Source organism: Lagenorhynchus albirostris, chromosome 18, assembly GCF_949774975.1.
Source record: "Lagenorhynchus albirostris chromosome 18, mLagAlb1.1, whole genome shotgun sequence".
NCBI lineage: Eukaryota > Metazoa > Chordata > Mammalia > Artiodactyla > Delphinidae > Lagenorhynchus > Lagenorhynchus albirostris.
This window is the reverse complement of record NC_083112.1, coordinates 50,508,301-50,528,810: the sequence shown is the minus strand read 5'-3', so window position 1 is coordinate 50,528,810 and position 20,510 is coordinate 50,508,301. Positions and strand designations below refer to the sequence as shown.

Genomic DNA, 20,510 nt, shown 5'->3' with positions numbered 1-20,510 from the left:
CCTCGCCCTCCGCGGACGCGCCGCGGCGGAGACGCGCCCGCCCCCCTCAGCGGAGACGCGCCGGGGGAAGCGGGCGGCCATGAACGCGGGCGCCATTTTGGACTCAGTGTCTGGCCCGCGGCGCAGAGGACCTACACGGTGATGGTGGCTGCGGCTCGCTGAAGGCGTCTCTCGCGCGGCGACGAGAGACCTGGGAGAAGGACGCGGACGGCGCGGGACTGAGAAGGGCGGCTTCTCCCTGGGCAGCCAGAGCCGCAAAGGGGGAGCCGCGTTGGCGCCCGCCCCGGGACCAGCGCTTCGGATGCGGGTGGAGCGCGGGGCGCCGCGGCGGCGGGAGCGCAAGGCGCGGGGCCTCATGTGAGAGCCGCGAGCCAAGCCGCCCGCGGAGCCCGGGGTGGAGTGTGGGGGAAGCCGCCCCCGGCAGCAGGTAACTGCTGAGGGCCCGAGCCCCGAGGCGTAGGCGGGGCCGGGGAGGGTCGCCGACGTGGGCGGGCGGCTGGGCGGGCCGGGGGGCGCTGGGCCCCGGGTGCGCTCGCGCCGCTCCTCGGGAGCGCGGGGCGGGGCGCGGCGCGGCGCGGCGCGGCGGCCCGACAGCGGACCCTGCCCCGGGGCATTTCCCCGCAGAGCCTGCTTCAAAACAAGTCAACAAGGCGTGGTGCGTGCGCGGCGGCGGCCTGCAGCAGTCTCCCCGCGACACCTCCGAGCCTGTCGCCCGGCTTTGTTAACCCTCGGCGGGGGCTGGTGACCGACACCGTTGAGCTTGCGCTCTGTCTGGCTCTTCCCGGTGTCGGCTAAGGCCGTGCTTGTAGCTTGAGAAATGAGGGGCATTAAGATGGCAAAACAGACTGCCCGGGGTAGGGCGCAGCAGAAATGTCAGGGAAAGCCAATCCGTGGAGGTGGCGCGGGAGGAGGGGACGCCCGGGCCGCTCGTAGCCACGTGGAAAAGTTGGTCAACTTGTGATGAGCAGCTTCGCGCTTGCTTTGAGCAAGAGCACCCCATTCAGATGGGGTTGCGTGCAGGGATCGGGAAAACAGCCTGTTAAATGATTGGCCTGTATCTCCAGGCTAAGAGATGAGCTATTTTGTTGCTGATCATGTCCAATGGAACGGCCCAGATCTTTTAATTAGAGTCGTCTTCCTTCTACTCCTGAAATCTTTATAAACACGCCATCAACTTCTAGTATCTACAAATGATCGTACCACCACACTCTCTGTTACCATCTAGTCCTGAGTTAAGCTCTTTGCGCTGTTTTAGTCTTGTGTTCCAGCCAAAGAATGCATATTAATTGTGATATTAGTCAAAGAAGAACATAAATGGAAAGGAAATGTGTTGCCCAAAACAGGCATTTTAGAGCTAACTACAAATGGGCTTTTAAAATTACTACCAGTGCAATGTACTAAAAATACAACGAGGGGCACGCGGCTAAGTGTTTTCTTCTGCTGCTCTTCAACTGATGTTCAAGTGGAGTGCTGCTTTCAGAGTGTATGGAAATGTGAAGAGTAAATTGCATAATTCCCTGTGCTGCTCAACGAGGCTGGAGTCTTTCCTCATTAGTTTGCTTTTTGATGCTTCGTAGCAGTATAAGTCCCTCACCAGATGCTTTTAGGGGCCTAAGTTGCATCGATTATTTGGGGCCTGGAAAAGTTACAGTTTGAACTGAACTGCCGGAGGCATGAAGAGGCCTAGTTCGGGTGCTCTACAAAATCTAAGAGATGTTGATCATCCAGCTTCTCCTCTGCACTCCTGTTCAAGTGTGAGAGGTATTTTCACTTTGACTAAAAGTAGGAGATAAAATAATCCATTGAAGTAAATTCTTTGCAGACTGGTGGATGCTCAAAATTGTTTAACTTTCTGTATAACAGCTTCATGTGTAAATAGATTTAATAAAATACTTTTGAAAGCAATGTAAATTTTTGCATGAATAAATGAGATCATCGTGGAAAAAATTAGACATTAAAATTTTTTCTTAGGTGCCCACTATGAGCTCACATTTTTATGCATACATGAGGATAATACAGAGACATTTATATTGGCATTTGGTCTTACATTTTTTCTATTGCTTAGTATACTGTAATTCTGACATATTACAGTCATATATTGATAATTTACAGACTAGTTCAGCTAGTCATAGACTAGTAAGTGCTTAAAATATACTTTGGTGATCATATAGTGTTATATATCTAGACCAAGAGCTACTTTTCCTCAATGTTGCATACTTCTTTTTGATATGTCAACTTTTTTCTCCCCTCAATTTGGAAAGGTATTGAAATATACTTTATTTAAAAACAAGACTGCAACAGACAAAAGAAGGTATTTGTTAGGATCAGCAAAGATAACTGTGTAAAAAAGGCTGTCATTTTTGTTTATATAGCCATATACTTTAAAGTAAAATGAATCATTCTGTCTTTTTTGTTTTTGCGGTACACGGGCCTCTCACTGTTGTGTTTTCTCCCGTTGCGGAGCACAGGCTCCGCATGCGCAGACTCAGCGGCCATGGCTCAAGGGCCCAGCTGCTCTGCGGCATGTGGGATCCTCCTGGACCTGGGCACGAACCCGTGTCCATGCATCGGCAGGCAGACTCTCAACCACTGCGCCACCAGGGAAGCCTGAATCATTCTGTCTTTAAGTTGAATAGTTCTGGTTTTAGAAGACTTTTCTCCAGAAATAGATCAGCATTCTTTAATAAGGAGTAGAAATTATAAAGATAACTTCATTATGTTTTTAATCTGTTTCTCAAAATTCTGAGTAGTTTTAGGTAGTCAGAAGAGAAATTATAAGCCCTGAGTAGCAAACTCTTTGTTCTTTGACCCAGATTTTATATGCTAAAACTAAAGTAAGCCTTCAGGATAAGTTAAAGCAGAAAAATGGGTCATAATGACACTGTTATCTCAACCTCTAGTGAGAATTATTCCTAGGAGAGACTTTTTTTTAATATTAAATATGACATTGTAGATTATACTGCCTTGTCTCTAAACATATTTTAAAAATGTATTCTTAGATTCAGATGTAAGTTTTAGTCTTCTATAAAACTACCCTCTTGCTATCACCTCTGTCATTCTGTTTTCTCCCTTCCTCTCCCCCTGCACAATATTATATACATAATTTAATTTACTTAACTTAGAGTTGGAAGTAGGAGTAATGAGGAATAGGTGGTTTACTGCACATGTACTAAGACCTCCTGGGCTGATTTTAATGGCATGAAAGCCAGGGTCCTCTGCCATTTTCCTCCAGCCCCTAATCCTCCTTCACAATTTTAGCTAGCTACTAGAGAGAGAGTCTGCAGAGACATATTTGGTTAGGAGCCATGCTTGTGTACATTTGTCCCACACAGGAGTCAGAATTCTTATATACTGATGTGCCAGAAGAAGGGAGCTAGAGCTACAAGCCATCCTTTGTGAAAAAGTTGTGACTCTAAATCCAAAGCATAGCCTGCCAGAACTGCTCTCTAGAGACAAAGGTATTGCAGGCTCTAAACTAAATAGGGATACCAGTGAGTGGTCTGCAGTTACCCCCATTTAGTTAGAGCCTGCAATATTTATTTTTCCAAATATATCAAAACAAGACCTTTTATCTGATTACAGTTTAATTCACTGACATTAAAAGAAACGTGTAAAATATAGGGAGGCATACTGGCAAAAGAAAAAATCACCTGTAATCCCACCACTATTATTGTCCCACTATTATTATATAATCCCACTATTATAGTTACTATATTAATGTGGTAATCTACTTCCAGTGTATCTTTCTCATACATAAGCTTGCGTTCTCATTCTCTGTCATACACACTTCATTTTAAAACAAATCTAGGATCATTCTTTGCCCTCTGGTTGGTAACCTCTGTTTCTTCTTGTGTTGCACTTTAATGTCCTTAATACTAGACTGCTTTCCTATACCTGAGTTCAGCAATCATCGATATCCCCTTTCAAAAGCCCTAATAACTGTTTAATTCCTAACAAGAACCCTGTGTAGTTCTGTTATTCCCGTTTCACAAACTGAAGCACAGGCAAGTCAAGTAATTTGTTCAAGGCCACATAACCAGTGAGAGGCAGAGCCAGGAATTAAACCAGGGAGCTTGATTCCAGAACCCATTCTCTTTAACCGTACTACTGTTTTACACAACAACAACAAAACTACTTTCAAAAAATCAAATGGAATGAAGATCATACAAACAGATAGAATAAACACTTAACTCTCATTCAAAAATACAACTTGGATAAAACATTGCAACAGCAAGTGATGTGTTGGAAGAAGCAGCCACATTCCAGACCAAATACGCACAGTGGGGATGAGTTTGCTCATTTTAAGCAGACATTGGGTCTGGCAGTAACACATATCACAGGCTACCCAGTGTGGAGAGATCTGTTGATTACTTAATTCAGGTCTTCTCTGGAGGTTCCTGGGACTCTGCCATGAATTCAGGAATTCAAATATAGTAGGTACCCTTAGATGACTTTTAAGAAATCTTGAGAAAGTGTCACTGTAGGTTCTCTTTTATATTCCTTCTAGTTGACTGCAACTTTTGAAATATAAATTCTTGGTTTAGCTTCAAAATTATGATCAACTTCTCCCCCCAGGTAGTACAGTACAAATGTTTAAAAGCACCTACCAAAGACATAAGTTTGTAAAACGACAGTTGGTCTCTGCTGGCGTTTTTCATTATATTTTGTTTTGACATTCTTCTCCTTGAATTCCTGATCCACTTCTTCCTGCATATTTCTGTTGGTATTTGTAAGCACATGTATACACATCTCAGTGACAGAAGAATGAATTTTGGATTTATTTCTATTGTAAAGTATAAAAAAAAAATGATGCATTTTTTCTGAATAGGATGAAACGAGGAGGAGGAAGAGATAGTGACCATAATTCATCAGAAGAAGGTACTGCAGAGAAATCCAAGAAACTGAGGACTACAAATGAGCGTTCTCAGACTTGCGATTGGGGTAATCTCCTTCAGGACATTATTCTCCAAGTGTTTAAGTATCTGCCTCTTCTTGACCGGGCTCATGCTTCACAAGTTTGCCGCAACTGGAACCAGGTATTTCACATGCCTGACCTGTGGAGATGTTTTGAATTTGAACTGAATCAGCCAGCTACATCTTATTTGAAAGCAACACATCCAGAGCTGATCAAACAGATTATTAAAAGACATTCAAACCATCTACAATATGTCAGCTTCAAGGTAATACTTTAAATCCTTCTTTTAAAAATAAAGCATATTTAGTGGCTTTTGTGTCCTAAACCAATACATCTTCTCATGTCTTTAAACTATTGCCTTTTTAGGGAAAGTGCTGAAAGATTTAGAGTAATCGTGTACCTTAGAGGCTATCATAAATAACTATATTGAGCTAAATTATTCCATTTTATTATAAATGTTACTAATTTCTTAAAAGAGTGGAAGCAACCATTAAATAAACATAATCATATACCAAAGCTGTCACATTGAATTATTGTGAACAAATTTGAACCAAAAGAAATAATACAGTAAAATAAATAAAAGATGTGGAAATTTTCATTAAAACTTAATTGTTATTTTTATTTAATAGGACTGAGTTTTGCTTATTGATGGCTTTGTGATATGGAGTTTTTAAAGAAAAAAGAGATACAGAAACTCTGTGTAAAAGGTTTGGAGTATATTTTAGAGAGAAATAGAAAAAGGTACATGGAAGAATGCCAGACAGAACTGTTTGTTTCTTTTCATTGCCAGCAGGGACATACTGGAAATTAGGTAGTGATGAGATAAATGAAGAGGGGTGGCTTTTTGAGATGTCCAGAATAGTTTAAGGAATCATAGTGGTTTGTATGAGTACAGAGGCTTGTAGTGTTTTGTTTTGGGGTTGAGTAATGAAATGTGGGTACGTTCACTAAATCCTTAATACACCTGATAATTATTGTTGAAAAGTAACACATGAATACCTGATTTGCCATATGCAGCTGTTGTTAAACAGGTCACTTTAACCCATATATAGCAATGGTTCTTAACCCAGAGATCCCTTGCCAAAACTAAAGTCTTGTCTGCTTCCAAGACTGTCATTCCTTTTTTTTTTTTTTTTTTTTCTGTGGTATGCGGGCCTCTCACTGCTGTGGCCTCTCCCGTTGCAGAGCACAGGCTCCAGACGCGCAGGCTCAGCGGCCGTGGCTCACGGGCCCAGCCGCTCCGCGGCATGTGGGATCCTCCCGGACCGGGGCACGAACCCGTGTCCCCTGCATCAGCAGGCGGACTCTCAACCACTGTGCCACCAGTGAAGCCCTGTCATTCCTTTTAAAATGGGGATTACCTGTTTATTCTCCCATATGTGTCACAAGAGGAGAGAGACCTGGTGTTGGGAATGGTTGGGTGTATTACGGCTGTCTTTCCAGAAAAATGCACAAAGGCACTTAGGCCACCAAGTGTAGGATTGCTAGATTTAGCAAATAAAAATAGGGGATGCCTAGTTAAATTTGAATTTCAGATAATCAGTGGATAATTTTTAGTGTAAGTATCCCTGGCATTATTTGGGACATACTTAATACTTATTTAATTGGATGTCCTGGATGTTATGTTGCATCCTAACTGAGGACAAGGGTGGGGGAATAGTGGGAGGATAGAACAAACAAAAATCCAGGAACTCCTTATGTGTTGTCCCTCTCCGCCTGCCCATGAGGAAACCTGAAGAGCCTTCCCCTCGGTTTCAGTCATCTTTGAGTTGTCTAAAAGTGTTATAATGGTAAATCCTATAAAAAGATGAGTATAATACATTAATCTCCTAGGTCTAAAGACCAGTGCCATCCAGTGGATTGGCTGGGTCAGTGTTAACCTGTGACACAATTCAGCTGTATCCAACACGTGTAACCTTCACAAAACCATTTGTCCTATAAGCTTAAACATTTTTATTAGGGATTGTTTATTTTTCTGAGGAAATTTCTGATTTGTAGAAAGAGCCACATCCCAGGATTCTTCTGAGCTCTCCTGATAATATTTGTGTTTAATTCTTCACTGACCATAGGCCAGAGTCTTATAGTCAGAGTTATTTATGTAGAACAGTGGTTCTCAGATTTTATGTGCATCAGAAATGCCTGGAGTGCTTACTGAGACAAAGATTGCTGGGTTCCAGCGCTCCGTTACTGAATCGGATAGTCTGTATTGGGCGTGAGAATGTGCATTTCTAGCAAGTCCCCAGCTGATGCTGCTGGTCCAGAACCAGAGCAGTTCTCAAAAGAACCGCTGGTGTAGAGAAACGTAGCCAAAGGGTGGGATTGAAAATAGTTCTGAAACTGTGTAATGTAAATTGGTATATCAGTTTTACAATGAGCTCTTCAGGACATTTTTGGGTTAAGGTAATTTACGTCAATCTGGAAATTAAAGGAATATTACTTTTAACTACTCTAAGATGCTTTTTAGCCCAGGGAACAGCTTCCTTTTTGATAGAAGAGCTCCTTCTTATATCCTTAAGGAGTTTTTTGGCCATATTTCCCTTCCCCCAGGAAATGTCTATGCAAAAGAGTGCATGGGATTAGCCACTTCTCGTTTGGTTCAGATTTTCATGCTTGACTAGTTGGACACCCTCATTTTACTTCACATTCATCTTTCAATTAATAACATTAATGGTAAATCCCAGGTTGTGATTCACTGGAACCTTCTGAGTAAATACTCATTCAGTTTGTTTTGAAGCATTTGTACCATAGCCACTGTACTTACATGTATGATCTGATCCACTGCCAAATATATAATTATTTTTCAAAGATTGTAAGTTCATATTTCCATTAGGTTATATAGTCTGTTTGTAATAAGTCAACTTAAAAGCCAGGTCTTTTTAACATTAAATAGATATCTTATCATAGTGAAAGTTAAGCCTTGACAGTTGCCCTTACAATTTTTCAGGGAGATTCAGAGAAGCTTGACATTGTATGTGAGGGTAGATGATTGAAAGGATAAATATTAATTCTTTAAATTATAATGCAATAAACTAATAACTGTATTTCTTGCTTTTGTAAAGTTAAAATATGCACGGAGAAATGCGACCATATTCATGTGTAAAGGATGTTTTCTTTTCCCAGGTGGACAGCAGCAAAGAATCAGCTGAAGCAGCTTGTGATATATTATCACAACTTGTGAATTGCTCTTTAAAAACACTTGGACTTATTTCAACTGCTCGGCCAAGCTTTATGGATTTACCAAAGGTATCTGCTGGTTTTGTTTTATTAGCTTTTACTGAGAAATCCAGTGAAATCCTACCCATTTCTTGTACTGATAATGAGAATGTAAGAAAAGTGGTATGTAAAATGGAAAACCAGTTACTATTTAGAATGTTAAGTATTAAGATTTTTTTTTTAGAGCACTTTTCCTTTTTTAAAAACTTTGTGTTTCCTTATGGGTAATGTTAAAGAGTGAGTGAATTTGCAGAGTATTCTATAGGAAGCACTGAAAGAGACTAAGTAAAACTGAGAAATAAGCGTATTAGAAAAAAAGAGACATACAGATGCTCCCTTTCGGACTTTCAGAGCAGATTGGTGAGATTATAATCAAAGAAAAGTAGACAGTGCCAGTATTAAGAGCAGGTAGAGCTCGCCTAGAAAGTCTTCTGGTAAGTGTGTAAAGATTTGTTCTTGAGCAGAGTTAGTATAAGTACAGCTTAGATTAATTTACAGACTTTACTTAAAGAAAACTTTTTTTTTGGTGAAATTTATATTTATATAAATTTTATATTCATATATATGTTCTGACATGGTCCTGCATGTAGTTCAAGATAGTCTCTTTCTCTAATAACTATTCTCTTAAAATAGAAAAATAAGAAGTGTGCATTTTTAGAAAGGCAACTGATAAAATCCCTGTGTATGTTAGCTCATGTTCAGTTAGGTTAGTATCCAGCAGTAATCTGTAAGATTTTATCAGAATACGCCACAAACTAAAATATAGACACCCCTTTAAACACCTAATCGTTTAATTTACTAGGATGATTCAGAAAAAAAATACCTCCTTTTATTGCACTTCACTTTATTGCAGCACTTCACAAATAATGCATTTTTTACAAATTGAAGGTTTGTGGCGTGTCAGGCAAGTCACTTGGCACCATTTTTCCAACAGCATTTGCTCACTTCATGTCTCTATGTCACATTTTGGTAATTCTTGCAGTATTTCAGACTTTTTCATTATTGTTTTACTGGTTATGGTGATCTGTGATCAGTGATCTTTGACGTTACTATTGCAAAAAGATGACAGCTTGCTGAAGCCTCAGGTGATGATTAGCATATTTTAGCAATAAAGTATTTTTTAATGTATATACATTGTGTTTTTAAATATAATGCTATTGCATACTTAATAGACTACAGTGTAGTGTAAACATTACTTTTATATGAACTGGGAAACTAGAAAACTTGTGTGACTAGCTTTATTGTAACAGTCACTTTATTGTGGTAGTCTGGAACCAATTCCTGCACTATCTCCGAGGTACGTCTGTATTACTAAATTGAATTTATATTATAACCCAGGCTGTTCAATGGAATATCAGTAACAAATGTATCACCAGTTGATTTCAAAGTCTTAATTAATTTTTTAAAAGGTTCATTGAATATGTACATTTGAGATAAATTGTTTTCCTCATGTGTAACATGAGGGAAATCAGCAAGAGTCTGTTCATGTCAACATTTTAAGGTTCTAAGTATAGGAGTTCAATCACTGTGGTTCTCAAACTTAATATGCATAACAATCATCTGAGGAACTTCTGAGTTTTGGGTATCCTTCGAAATTTCCTTTTCCTAAGAGCAGTCCAGGTGGTTCTGATTAAGATGGTTCATGGCCCTCTAAGAAGCACTGAGTTATGTGGTATAGTAATGCCTTGTTCAAGCTTCATATGGGAAATGAATTATTTTGAATTGATTTTTCTGTGTACATATTGTAGTTAAAATATAAGTACACATACAGTATGTAAAAGATACCATAGTAAAAGGTATGTTGAACATAATTTCCTTCTTTTTTTATTACTCAGGATGATCATTATGCATATCTAGTACTAGTATTATACTTACATGCAGTCATTTTGGTTTTGGGAACTATGGGTGCATCTGGGACTCTTCCTTATTAAATGGGCCTAGGATGTTTATGCTGTTTTTCTTTCTTTTCTTATTATGGCTTTCGTAGAATATTGAAAGCCTATATTGCTATATCTTGGAAATCCTGGGAGAACTGAAGAGAACGTGAAACAACTGTATTTGACCAGAGCTAACTCTGAGGGAAATGCGAAAAAGAAGTCAGTGATGGAGTCATGCATATACTAATACAGATATAGTTGAATTTAATATGGAAATATTAGGAGAAAGATGTTAACATTTAAGTTGTTAAACAGATACTTAATCAAAATTTAAGTAGTTATTTAATCACAGTAGGAAAAAAGTAATTTAGGGAATGTGACCAAGAAGATAATGTTTCGGTGTACTTTCTTGGCTACTAGCCTGCCCTCATCCCTCCCTTTCACTGCTGTATTGAGTCCATTGGTTATGGCTTATTAGCTCTGATCCAGGGTCCCATACTTTGTGCTTTAATTCCTATTTCCTACAATGGTTAGGAAATGGTTTCCTACAGTGGTCTTTAGGTCAGATTCTCTGTCCAACAGAATATTACATATATAGATAACTGTAGATAATTTAGCAAATTTAAAGGAGTTTTTTTTTTCAATATTTATTTATTTGGCTGCTCCAGCCCTTAGCTGCGGCACACAGGATCTTTAGTTGCGACATGCAAACTCTTAGTTGTGGCATGTGGGATCTAGTTCCCTGACCCGGGATCAAACCTGGGCCCCCTGCATTGGGAGCACATAGTCTTAGCCACTGGACCACCAGGGAAGCCCCTAAAGGAGTTTTAAGTTTGGAATTTTATTTAGTTATGATTTTTATTATTTTAGAATCAAATTTTGTATGAGCTTCCATATTCCAAATAAGTCTTTCATAGCTTCTAAGTTGATTGACTGTTGTTTTAATTTTTGATGATTTTGCTAATAGTTATTAACTATTTTAGTGGTCATTACTATCACCAAAAAAGAATGCAGTTCCGTGTTAATACACTGGAGTAGGATTTCCAGATAAGGTGATGTGAAGTGTCTGAGAGGTATTCTCATTCTGGGTTCCAGAGTTCCTCTTTTTACTTACCAGTGACTGTTGTGATTCAGAGACACCCATCCTGAGGTTTGAAATCTTTTTTCCCCCACGTAAAAAGGTCGTTCTCAAAGATGGTGGGAAGTCACCTCTCTTTTTTTACCATATTCCCACAACAGAGTGAGGGGCTGCTACCCCAAAACAGTTGTGAAATATATTAGGGTTCAGATGAACTATGTGTGTATTATATGAAAACCCCTCAATTCTCATTTGTAAAAATTGAAACAGTGTTTCAATTTTTTTGTTTTTCAGTCTCACTTCATCTCTGCACTGACGGTTGTGTTTGTAAACTCCAAGTCTTTGTCCTCCCTTAAGATAGATGACACCCCAGTAGATGATCCCTCCCTCAAAGTACTAGTGGCCAACAACAGTGATACACTCAAGTTGCTAAAAATGAGCAGCTGTCCTCACGTCTCTCCAGCAGGTATGTGTGGCTTTTGCCAGATAATATTTTAGTAAAATGTATCGATGTGTTTATCAAATTAAGGAGAATTATGATCATTAACCTTGAAGGTGAGTTCATATGATTATTTCCTCTCTATTGAACAAAAATATTTTTATTGTTATAATACAGTAGCATAAATTCTGTAGCATTCCTAGTGTAGACACTTACTTTCAACTTATTTTCTAATCTTTTTATTTGGCAATTTGTGTCCAACCTGTGCTAGAAAATGGAAAAATTAAAAAAATAAAAGGAAAGGACACTGCGAGGTCAGCCTGAGATGGCCCTTTAGGTAAAGTAGGATTTTCTCTAATTGTGGTTGAGCTAACAGGGTAGGTTTTGAGTCATAGAAATCTCACAGTTGCTTTTTGTCTCACTATGTGGAGGGAGAGGAGTTGTGCTGAAGTTATCACCTTACATTTTGCAAAATAGTCCTTTTCCTAAGTTGAGTTTTAGAGCCGAGTGCGTCAAATGGAGGAGCAGCATTATTAATGCTCTTCCCAGCTTTTCTTGTATAGACTAAGCATTACTAGGTTATTCACTTTGAGAGCATTTAAATTCCAAATGGTTTGTATTATAAAGCAGTTATAAACCTACACTTTGTGTTAGTCTGATGCTTCATTCCTGACTCACCCTCCAACTGTTGACATCTCTCCCAACCATTTTGCTGTGTTACTTTGGAAAACCTGTTTTGATCTCTTTACAGAACACCTCCCACCTTTTTGCCATAACTAAAGCCTGGCCTTCCCCCAAGAAAATGATTCCCTCTTGGATGGAGATTACTTTCTATCCTCCCATGTCTCCCACACGGAGGGTGTGGTGATGGGAATGGTGAGGTCTATTGCAGTGTTTTCCTATCTTTTTCTGCCGCTTCTAGATTATCATTGAAGGTGATAATCTAAATAAAATAGAAGTTAAGAAGATCGGGCATTGGCAGCTCCTTATGTGACCATGGTCACATTTTACTGTCTACCGTATATAGGTTCCTGTGAGAGTACAGTCCATACTTCATAGTGTACAAAGATCTTTGTTTCCTGACCCCCACCTCTCTCTTTAATCTTGTTTGCTTTTTACTCATGTGTAGCTTTTATTTGAGCCCTATGTAACAACAGTTCTTGGTATGTGTGTGTGGCCAGTACACTGTACCTTGGAGAATGCCTCTATAAAAAAATTTTTTTTTACTTCTTCACCTGGCTAACTCCAGTCCAGCCTTCAAAATTTAGTTCAGCTGTTCCAGTTTCTTCCTCCTCCCGTCTGGTTTAGAAGCCCCACTTGCTGTTTCCATAGCACTCTCAACATAGCTTGTAGCACTTACCACACTGTACGAGAACCTTTGGGTCTCTGGTTTCTCTGTGAAACTGAGCTCATTATTCTCTTTATCCTGGTACATCTCATGCTCATTTATTTTTATTAAATATACAGATCAGTGCTCATAATATAGTATAAGCTTGCTTGGTCTTACTGAGCATTAATGGCATTTGGATTAGTTGTTGGGAAGGGGAGAGAAAGAGCACCTGTAATACTTTAAGAGTATAAACACAGGATTTAATTTAAAATTTAACACTTATGTATTTTTTTTCTATCCATATTTTGTATATTTAGATAGTTTCTTTCTCTAAGTTGTAATTAAGGGCAATTTTCTATGCCTTTTTCTTCACTGAACAGTTTTTCAGTTCAATTTTTATCAAAAAATGTTTCCCATTTCATATAGTCCTTATAATTGTCTATTACTGGACCTCTAAGCACCATTGGACACTAGTGACTTGATTTTCCTCCTTCCTCTCTGATAGTTCCTACTGTGTTTCCTTTGCTAGTTTCTCTTTTCATTCCTTAAATTTTGGTGTTTCACTGTGTTCCGTACTGGGCCCTTTATTGTTTTATTCTGTAAACTCTGGGCTGTGTCAGCTTCATCAGTGGCTTCAGTTATGTTCTATATGTTAACACCTCCTACTTTTAGTGTTTCTGGAACTCCAGAGCTATGTGTTGAGCTGCTGATGGCCTAGTGCCTCTAGAGTGTCTCACTGGTACGTCAGATTAATGAACTTCCTTTTCCCCCTATTGAAATCTCTTGCTTCTCCCTTTTTACTGTCTCAGTGAATGGTACTGCTCGTTTGGTTGTCAGGGACCGAACAGATATCCTTGATTTCTTCTACCCTTACTTTCTACATCCCTTTAGTCACTGAGGTCTAGTGACTCCATCACTGATACATGCTTTGAATCTCTATGCTATTTACTGAATGTTTGTGGTGTTCTCCTCCACCCCTCACCCACTGCCCCAGTTCACATGTTGAAGCCCTACTCCCCAGTGTTTGAAAGTGGGTTGGGAGGTATTTAGGTCATAAGGAAGAAATCCTCATAAATGGGATTAGTGCCCTTCTAAGAAGGGATAGGAAAGATGATCTGATCTCTCTTTCTGCCATGTAAAGACACAGCAAGAAGCCAGAAAGAGTTCTGGCCTCACCAGAACCCAACCTTGCTGGCACCCGATCTTGGACTTCCAGCCTCCAGAACTGTGAGAAATAAATGTTTATTGTTTAAGCCACCCAGTCTGTGGTATTCTGTTAAGCAGCTGAAACTAATACACTCTACCTTTCTTCATGTCCACTCTAATCTAGCCCTGTAAGCTTTGTGAGTACCCTCTTAACTGATTTCCTAACTTGCAGCCTTGCTCTTCTCTAATTTGATTTCCATGGTATAGCCAGAGTAATCTTTCTAACATATACATCTGATTTTTTTCCCTCCAGTTTCCTTCAAAACTTCTCACTATACTTTAGGTAAGATCCAAACTCCTTACTGAGGCTGACAAGGTCCCATATGATCTGGTCCTTGCCTGTCTATTGGATTTCGGCCTTTAAGATATTCTTTTACTTACATACTGTATATTGAGCTCCTTTCATTTCTTACAGTGCTTGTGTTTTCGTCCATGTCTGAGTATTCGCACAGAAATGCTATTCTCTTTTCTTCTTTACTCGCCTTTTGCCCTAGCTTGATCCTTCTAAATTCTGTAGGTCTGTGTTTGTTCTGGAAATTTTCCCTGATTTCCTTGCTGTGACTCCCAGAGCATTCTTGTTTAATTATCTGCTGGCTTCTGTTAGGATAAGGATGTCTTGTTTCTGTTGACTCTTTACCATCCTAGCACCAGTTGTTAACATATAAGACACTCATTAATTATCAGCTGAACTAATGAACATTTAGCTACTTAGTTTTTTGTCTTGTTGATAGGCCAACATTTGCCTCATAGTTCTTTTACAGTTGATCACTTAACTTGTTTCTGCTATTTGCTGTGATTTAAAAAATGAACTATTTTAGCATATAGTCTGCTTCTGTTAATTTCTTCTTTTGGACAAATTATTTAGAAGTGGAAGAGCTATGTCAAAGGGTTTAGATTTTTTTAATGCTTCTTGCTGTGTTTTTTTCCAACATGAGTTGTATAAGTTTATACACCACCACCAATGGATTTCTGTACCAGTTTTATAACAGCTTTATTGAGATATAATTCATATATCATAGTTTACAATGTATTGACTTTTAGTGTATTGACAGAGTAGTGCATCCATCACTACAGTGAATTTTAAAAAACTTTTACTCTCCCCAAAAGTACCTCTTAGCCGTCACTCCCCAAAACCCTCATTCCAACCAGCCCTACGCAATCACTAATCTACTTTCTGTCTCTGTAGATGTACCTATTTTGGACATTTCATGTACATGGAACTGTATGTGGTCCTTTGTGACTGGCTTCTTTCACTTAGTGTGATGTTTTCAAGGTTCATCCATGTTGTAGCATGTATCAGTATTTCTCTTCTTATTGCCAAATAATATTGCATTTATGGATAATACCACATTTTTTTGTTGATCAGTTGATGGATATTTGGGTTGTTTCTACCTTTTGACTATTATGAATAATGCTGTGAAAATGTATATGCAAGTTTTTGTGTGGACACTTTAATTTCTCTTGGGTGTATAACAAGAATTAGAATTGCTGAATCATGTAGTAACTCTGTTTAACCATTTGAGGAACTGCTAGACTGTTTTCCAAAGCAGCTGCATCATTTTACATTTCCACTAGCAGTGTACAAGGGCTCCAACTTTTTCACATCCTCATCAACACTTATTTGTCTTTTTGATTATAGCCATCCTAGTGAATGTAAACTGGTATCTTGTGGTTTTGATTTGTATTTTCTTGATGACTCAGATGTCTTTTCATGTGCTTATTGATCACGTGTATATCTTCCTTGGAGAGATGTCTATTCAGATCCTTTGCCTATGTTTCAATTAGGTTACTTGTCTTTGTATTATTGAGTTGTAATAGTTTACCAGTTTTATCTTTGTCACTATTTCGTGTTAAGTATTTAAGCACTTGTAACTGTGTGTTTTCTATTGCTGCATAACCAACAGCTGCAAATATAGCAGCTTTAACCATCACCCATTTATTAGCATCCCAGTTCTTCTGTAGGTCAGAGCTAGAGGCATGGCTCAGCAGGCTTCTCTGTTTAGCTAGAGAAGCTCTGAATCTGACTTCCTCTTCTGCAACCAGCCAGAGAAAACTGTTTACAGGGCTCATGTGATTAGATTAGGATCGCCTGGCTAATCTTGCTTTAAAGCTAACTGTGCTGTCTATAGCATAACAAAAATCATGGGAGTGATCATCTTACCACATTCACAGGTTCTGGAGGTTAGGGCATGGAATCTTGAGGACAACTTTTAGAATTATGCCTGCCACAACTGTTTTAGTAGTCATTAAACGATACCTCAAAGTTTCTTTTATTTGCGTCTTTGGTTACCATTTCCCATGTGTTTCTTTCTTTTTATATCAGGCTTTATGAGATGGCGGAGAACAGAGATGTGTCCAGGTTACCTTGGATGATCAGGGTTTATTTCAAAGTATATCCATACCTTGTGGAGAACAGAAGTTTTGCAGTGGCTGAATAGTGAAGCACAGATGTCTTTTACTCCCTCTTCTGGTGACTCTCTTATACTGGTGGTTCAGTTTATCACGTCATTGACTCTGTTGCCTGTATTCTCCTCCCACAGCTGTGTAAAGCTTTGGCTTATTGGTGACCTCCGTCTTGTTGCTTCTTAGGCAGGAGGTGAACACATGCACCTAAGAGTCGCTCAGTCTGTGTTTGAATTCCAGCTTTGCTATCTTTAGCTAGCTGACTCAACTTCAAACTAAAACAGACACTTGTTTTTCTAGATTTTTTTTGAGTATTTGTGGGATAACATATCTAGAACCTAACATATCATACTTGTACAATAAATAGTAGATAATATGTTGTCTGTTTTGTTGTTCCTATCCTTGTTTCTAAACACAGAAAAGAAATGGTTTGAGTGGGTCATTTATCAAGTAGTATCAGGGTGTGTCTCTTTGCGGCAGAGTTCTTACACTAGACCACTTCAGAGATCAGAAAAACCTGCTCCTGCGCTAGGGGTTTTGGGCAGTTTTTGAAGCATAGTGCCCGAAGTATAAGGAGCCATATAAGGAGTTGCTTTCTGAGAACGTTAGAGCTTTAAAAGTCATGATGTATATTTCCATTAATGTGAATTGAGCAGTTATCTTTTGATTCCTCTATCTAGTTGATAATCTTGGTATTTTTTTCTTAGAAATTTGACAGGCTTGTTACGTTACTATTAGCAGTTAAACTTTTTGTTCATTTGATGGAAGGCTTTTTTTAAAATTTTTCAAATGTCTTATTTAGTTACATAAATCTCATTTTATCTGGTTTTACCTTATTTTTTTCATTACGATTAGATTTTGAATTTCAAAAAAATGTCTTTTAGCCTGTCACAATGATCATGTGATTTTTCTTGCTTAACCTATAAACTTAGTGTTAGTCATCAGTTTTTAAAAAAAATATGACACTGTGCATTACTGGGATAAGTCTTATTTAGTCATGGTATATTTTTAAATGATAGTGAATAATTTAAGATTTTTCTGAGTTGGTAAGTGAGCTTCATTTCTTTTAAGGTATCAGATTTAGAATTGGTCTCATTTTCTTACGGACAGAATTGGTAATAGATTTTTAAGTATGTGTGACTTCCTGCTGGTTCAGTCAGTACAACTAGATTGTAAATTGTATAGCTCTGTGGTAACGAAACGTGGTAAAACTTTATTGTAGGCCATGTACTTGATCAAATTCTTGGAGATGGTGGACTTGTAGAAAACTTTATAAGTAATTGGGTCTTCTTTCTTCCAAGGTGTCCTTTGTGTGGCAGATCGGTGTCATGGCTTACGTGAACTGGCCCTGAATTACCACTTGCTAAGCGATGAGTTGCTGCTTGCTCTGTCTTCTGAAAAACACGTTCGATTAGAACATTTGCGCATTGACGTGGTCAGTGAGAATCCTGGACAGACACACTTCCATGCTATTCAGAAGAGCAGCTGGGATGCTTTCATCAGACATTCACCCAAAGTGAACTTAGTAATGTATTTTTTTTTATATGAAGAGGAATTTGATCCGTTCTTTCGGTATGAAATACCTGCCACCCATCTTTACTTTGGGAGATCAGTAAGCAAAGATGTGCTTGGCCGTGTCGGAATGACATGTCCTAGACTAGTTGAGCTAGTAGTGTGTGCTAATGGATTACGGCCACTTGATGAAGAGTTAATTCGCATTGCAGAACGTTGCAAAAATCTGTCGGCTATTGGACTAGGGGAATGCGAAGTCTCATGCAGTGCCTTTGTTGAGTTTGTGAAGATGTGTGGTGGCCGCCTGTCTCAATTATCCATTATGGAAGAAGTATTAATTCCTGACCAAAAGTATAGTTTGGAGCAGATTCACTGGGAAGTGTCTAAGCATCTTGGTAGAGTGTGGTTTCCAGACATGATGCCCACTTGGTAAAGACCAGATGACATAGGGCATGATGAATAATAGCACCTTAATTTTAAGCATATTGTATTATAATAAAAGCTTATTTCCTGTAGGTCTGATATAATTCTACTATTTTGTGGCACAGAAATTTGATATCTTCATTGAGTATATAAGGATTGTTTTTTGGAAGACTCATGGACCAGTTTTGGTCAGAAAACTTCATCTATTTCTTTAGCCTAATAGCAGTTAAATCTCAAAAAATTAGAAAAGTGATTCAGATCTGAAAGTAGTAAAGATTAAACATTTTACAGTCTGAAGGAAACAAAACATATATATTATAATATCTAATAAGTGAGTACTAATAGGTTTTCCAAAATGTGATGTTCTCTATGCATTTTTTAAAAATGTAAACTTGACATTTTAGGGTCTTCAGTTATACATACACCTGTTATAAGGTGTTTAATATAGCTCAGGAAAGTGAGCATTTTGTGAGAAAAATGTAGGATATATTGTATCTAATGAAAAAGTTTGGTTGAATGTTCTAAAATGTTACAAAGCTGTTGAAAGAAGTATATACAATTAATTGGAACACTTAGAAAAACTGATGTCACACAGTGGTTACTGTAGAAAGATAATAATAAATAGAGCCAAGATCAAATTAAAAGAAAATGAGTGGAATAAAAGGGAGGCAGTGTTTAGCTTTGTATAAACTTTTAGGATTGCTCTGTAATCTGCTAAACTATATAAATTCTTTTCTGTGATACATTACTATGTATGTGGCACTTGGGGCATCATATGTAAAGTAAGGAATGCTTTTACTAGTTCTTCTTGGGTTTATCTTTGTTTAAACTTAGTTTTGAAGTATTACACAATAACTGAAATGAGAAGTTTATTTTAAAAAGCCAAATTGAAATAATTAAAGGTAGAACTTTAAAATGTTTATAAATTGTTTCCATGAAAGAATATTCGTCTCCAGTGAATTTTAGTGATGGCTTATTTTTACATTTTGGAATTATATAGTTATGTAAGTAGAATTTTCAAAAATCATAAAAGCACCAATGTACAGTTCAGCATAAACAGTAAATTTAAAAGAGCATATATTTAAGTTCATAATCATATTTTTGAGTAAATATTGCTCAGTGGACTGGAAAATTTTAATAGAAAAATGTCTGCAGTTTTGTGATAGTTAATTTGGTTAAACTGATATTTTATATTATTTAAGTTAGGCAGCATTTTTATTACTTTCATATGAATAAAGGTAATCCATACATTGTAGAAACTGTAAAAATATTGTTTGGGGCTGTATTTAGTTTTTTTTAGATATTACATAAACTTGATTCTGAGCACTAGTGCTAGTAGATATTACCCTCCTAAGGGAAATTAGAAGTGATTTACCCCCAGTGGGATGTATTAGTGCTTGAAACTTAGAAGGCATCTTGGTAGATATGGAAGCTAACAGTCTTACGGATCTGTTTTTAAAATAGATTACCTTCCTAAGAATCAAGTAAAAAGGTGATTTTCTGCATAATTTATGCTTCCAAAAGTGATGGTATTCTGAGCGCATATAAATGAGAAGAAAAAAGGCTGGTCCAGACATGGAAATCAAAAGCAATTATTGTAATATTCCTCCCTCTTACTAAACAGTGAAAAACTTTGTACAAGAAATACCTGTGTTAGTGGATGAAACTTTTTTCTTTGAACAGCTTTGGAAAATGGATTTGACAGTATGTAATCAGTTCTACTAACCAAAGCTTTATTTGGAAATTTACTTTCTGTACAAATTGAATTACATAATGCTTGAAAAACTTTAAGTCACTTCTTAAGCAAAATGCATAGCACTTGTTTATACTGTAAAGTATATGTTAAATGCTTTTATCAATTTTAGAATAAAGATAGTTATTAATGCTGTTGTATTATTTTTTAAAACTACCCTAACAAATGTACTTATTTGATTTTAAAACAAGTTAAACTTACAGATTTATAGTTTTAGTTTCAAATCCATATCTGATGGATGTAATGTTTAATATTAAACATTTATGGTAGAGTGGCTTTTTTGAGATACAAGATTAGGCATTTAGAATAAGAATTTAAAAAACAGATGGTTTAGGAATAGAAATCTTAGTCAGGATCCTTG

At 38.0% G+C, this 20,510-nt stretch overlaps 1 protein-coding gene across 2 annotated transcripts; it reads left to right on the top strand.

Moving 5' to 3' along the window:
• Positions 1 to 579: 579 nt before the first annotated feature.
• On the top strand, positions 580 to 19,139 carry FBXL3 (F-box and leucine rich repeat protein 3). Of its 2 annotated transcripts, none has more exons than XM_060129511.1 (5): positions 580 to 1,761; positions 4,829 to 5,180; positions 8,036 to 8,158; positions 11,441 to 11,549; positions 17,763 to 19,139. In XM_060129511.1, exons 2-5 carry the CDS (start codon positions 4,830 to 4,832, stop codon positions 18,404 to 18,406), a joined length of 1,227 nt encoding a protein of 408 aa, XP_059985494.1. In that variant the 5' UTR covers positions 580 to 1,761; position 4,829; the 3' UTR covers positions 18,407 to 19,139. The 2 variants fall into 2 exon arrangements, with proteins under 2 accessions (XP_059985494.1, XP_059985493.1); XM_060129510.1 differs by having other exon boundaries at positions 581 to 1,761; positions 11,378 to 11,549.
• The last annotated feature ends 1,371 nt before the right edge of the window (positions 19,140 to 20,510 follow it).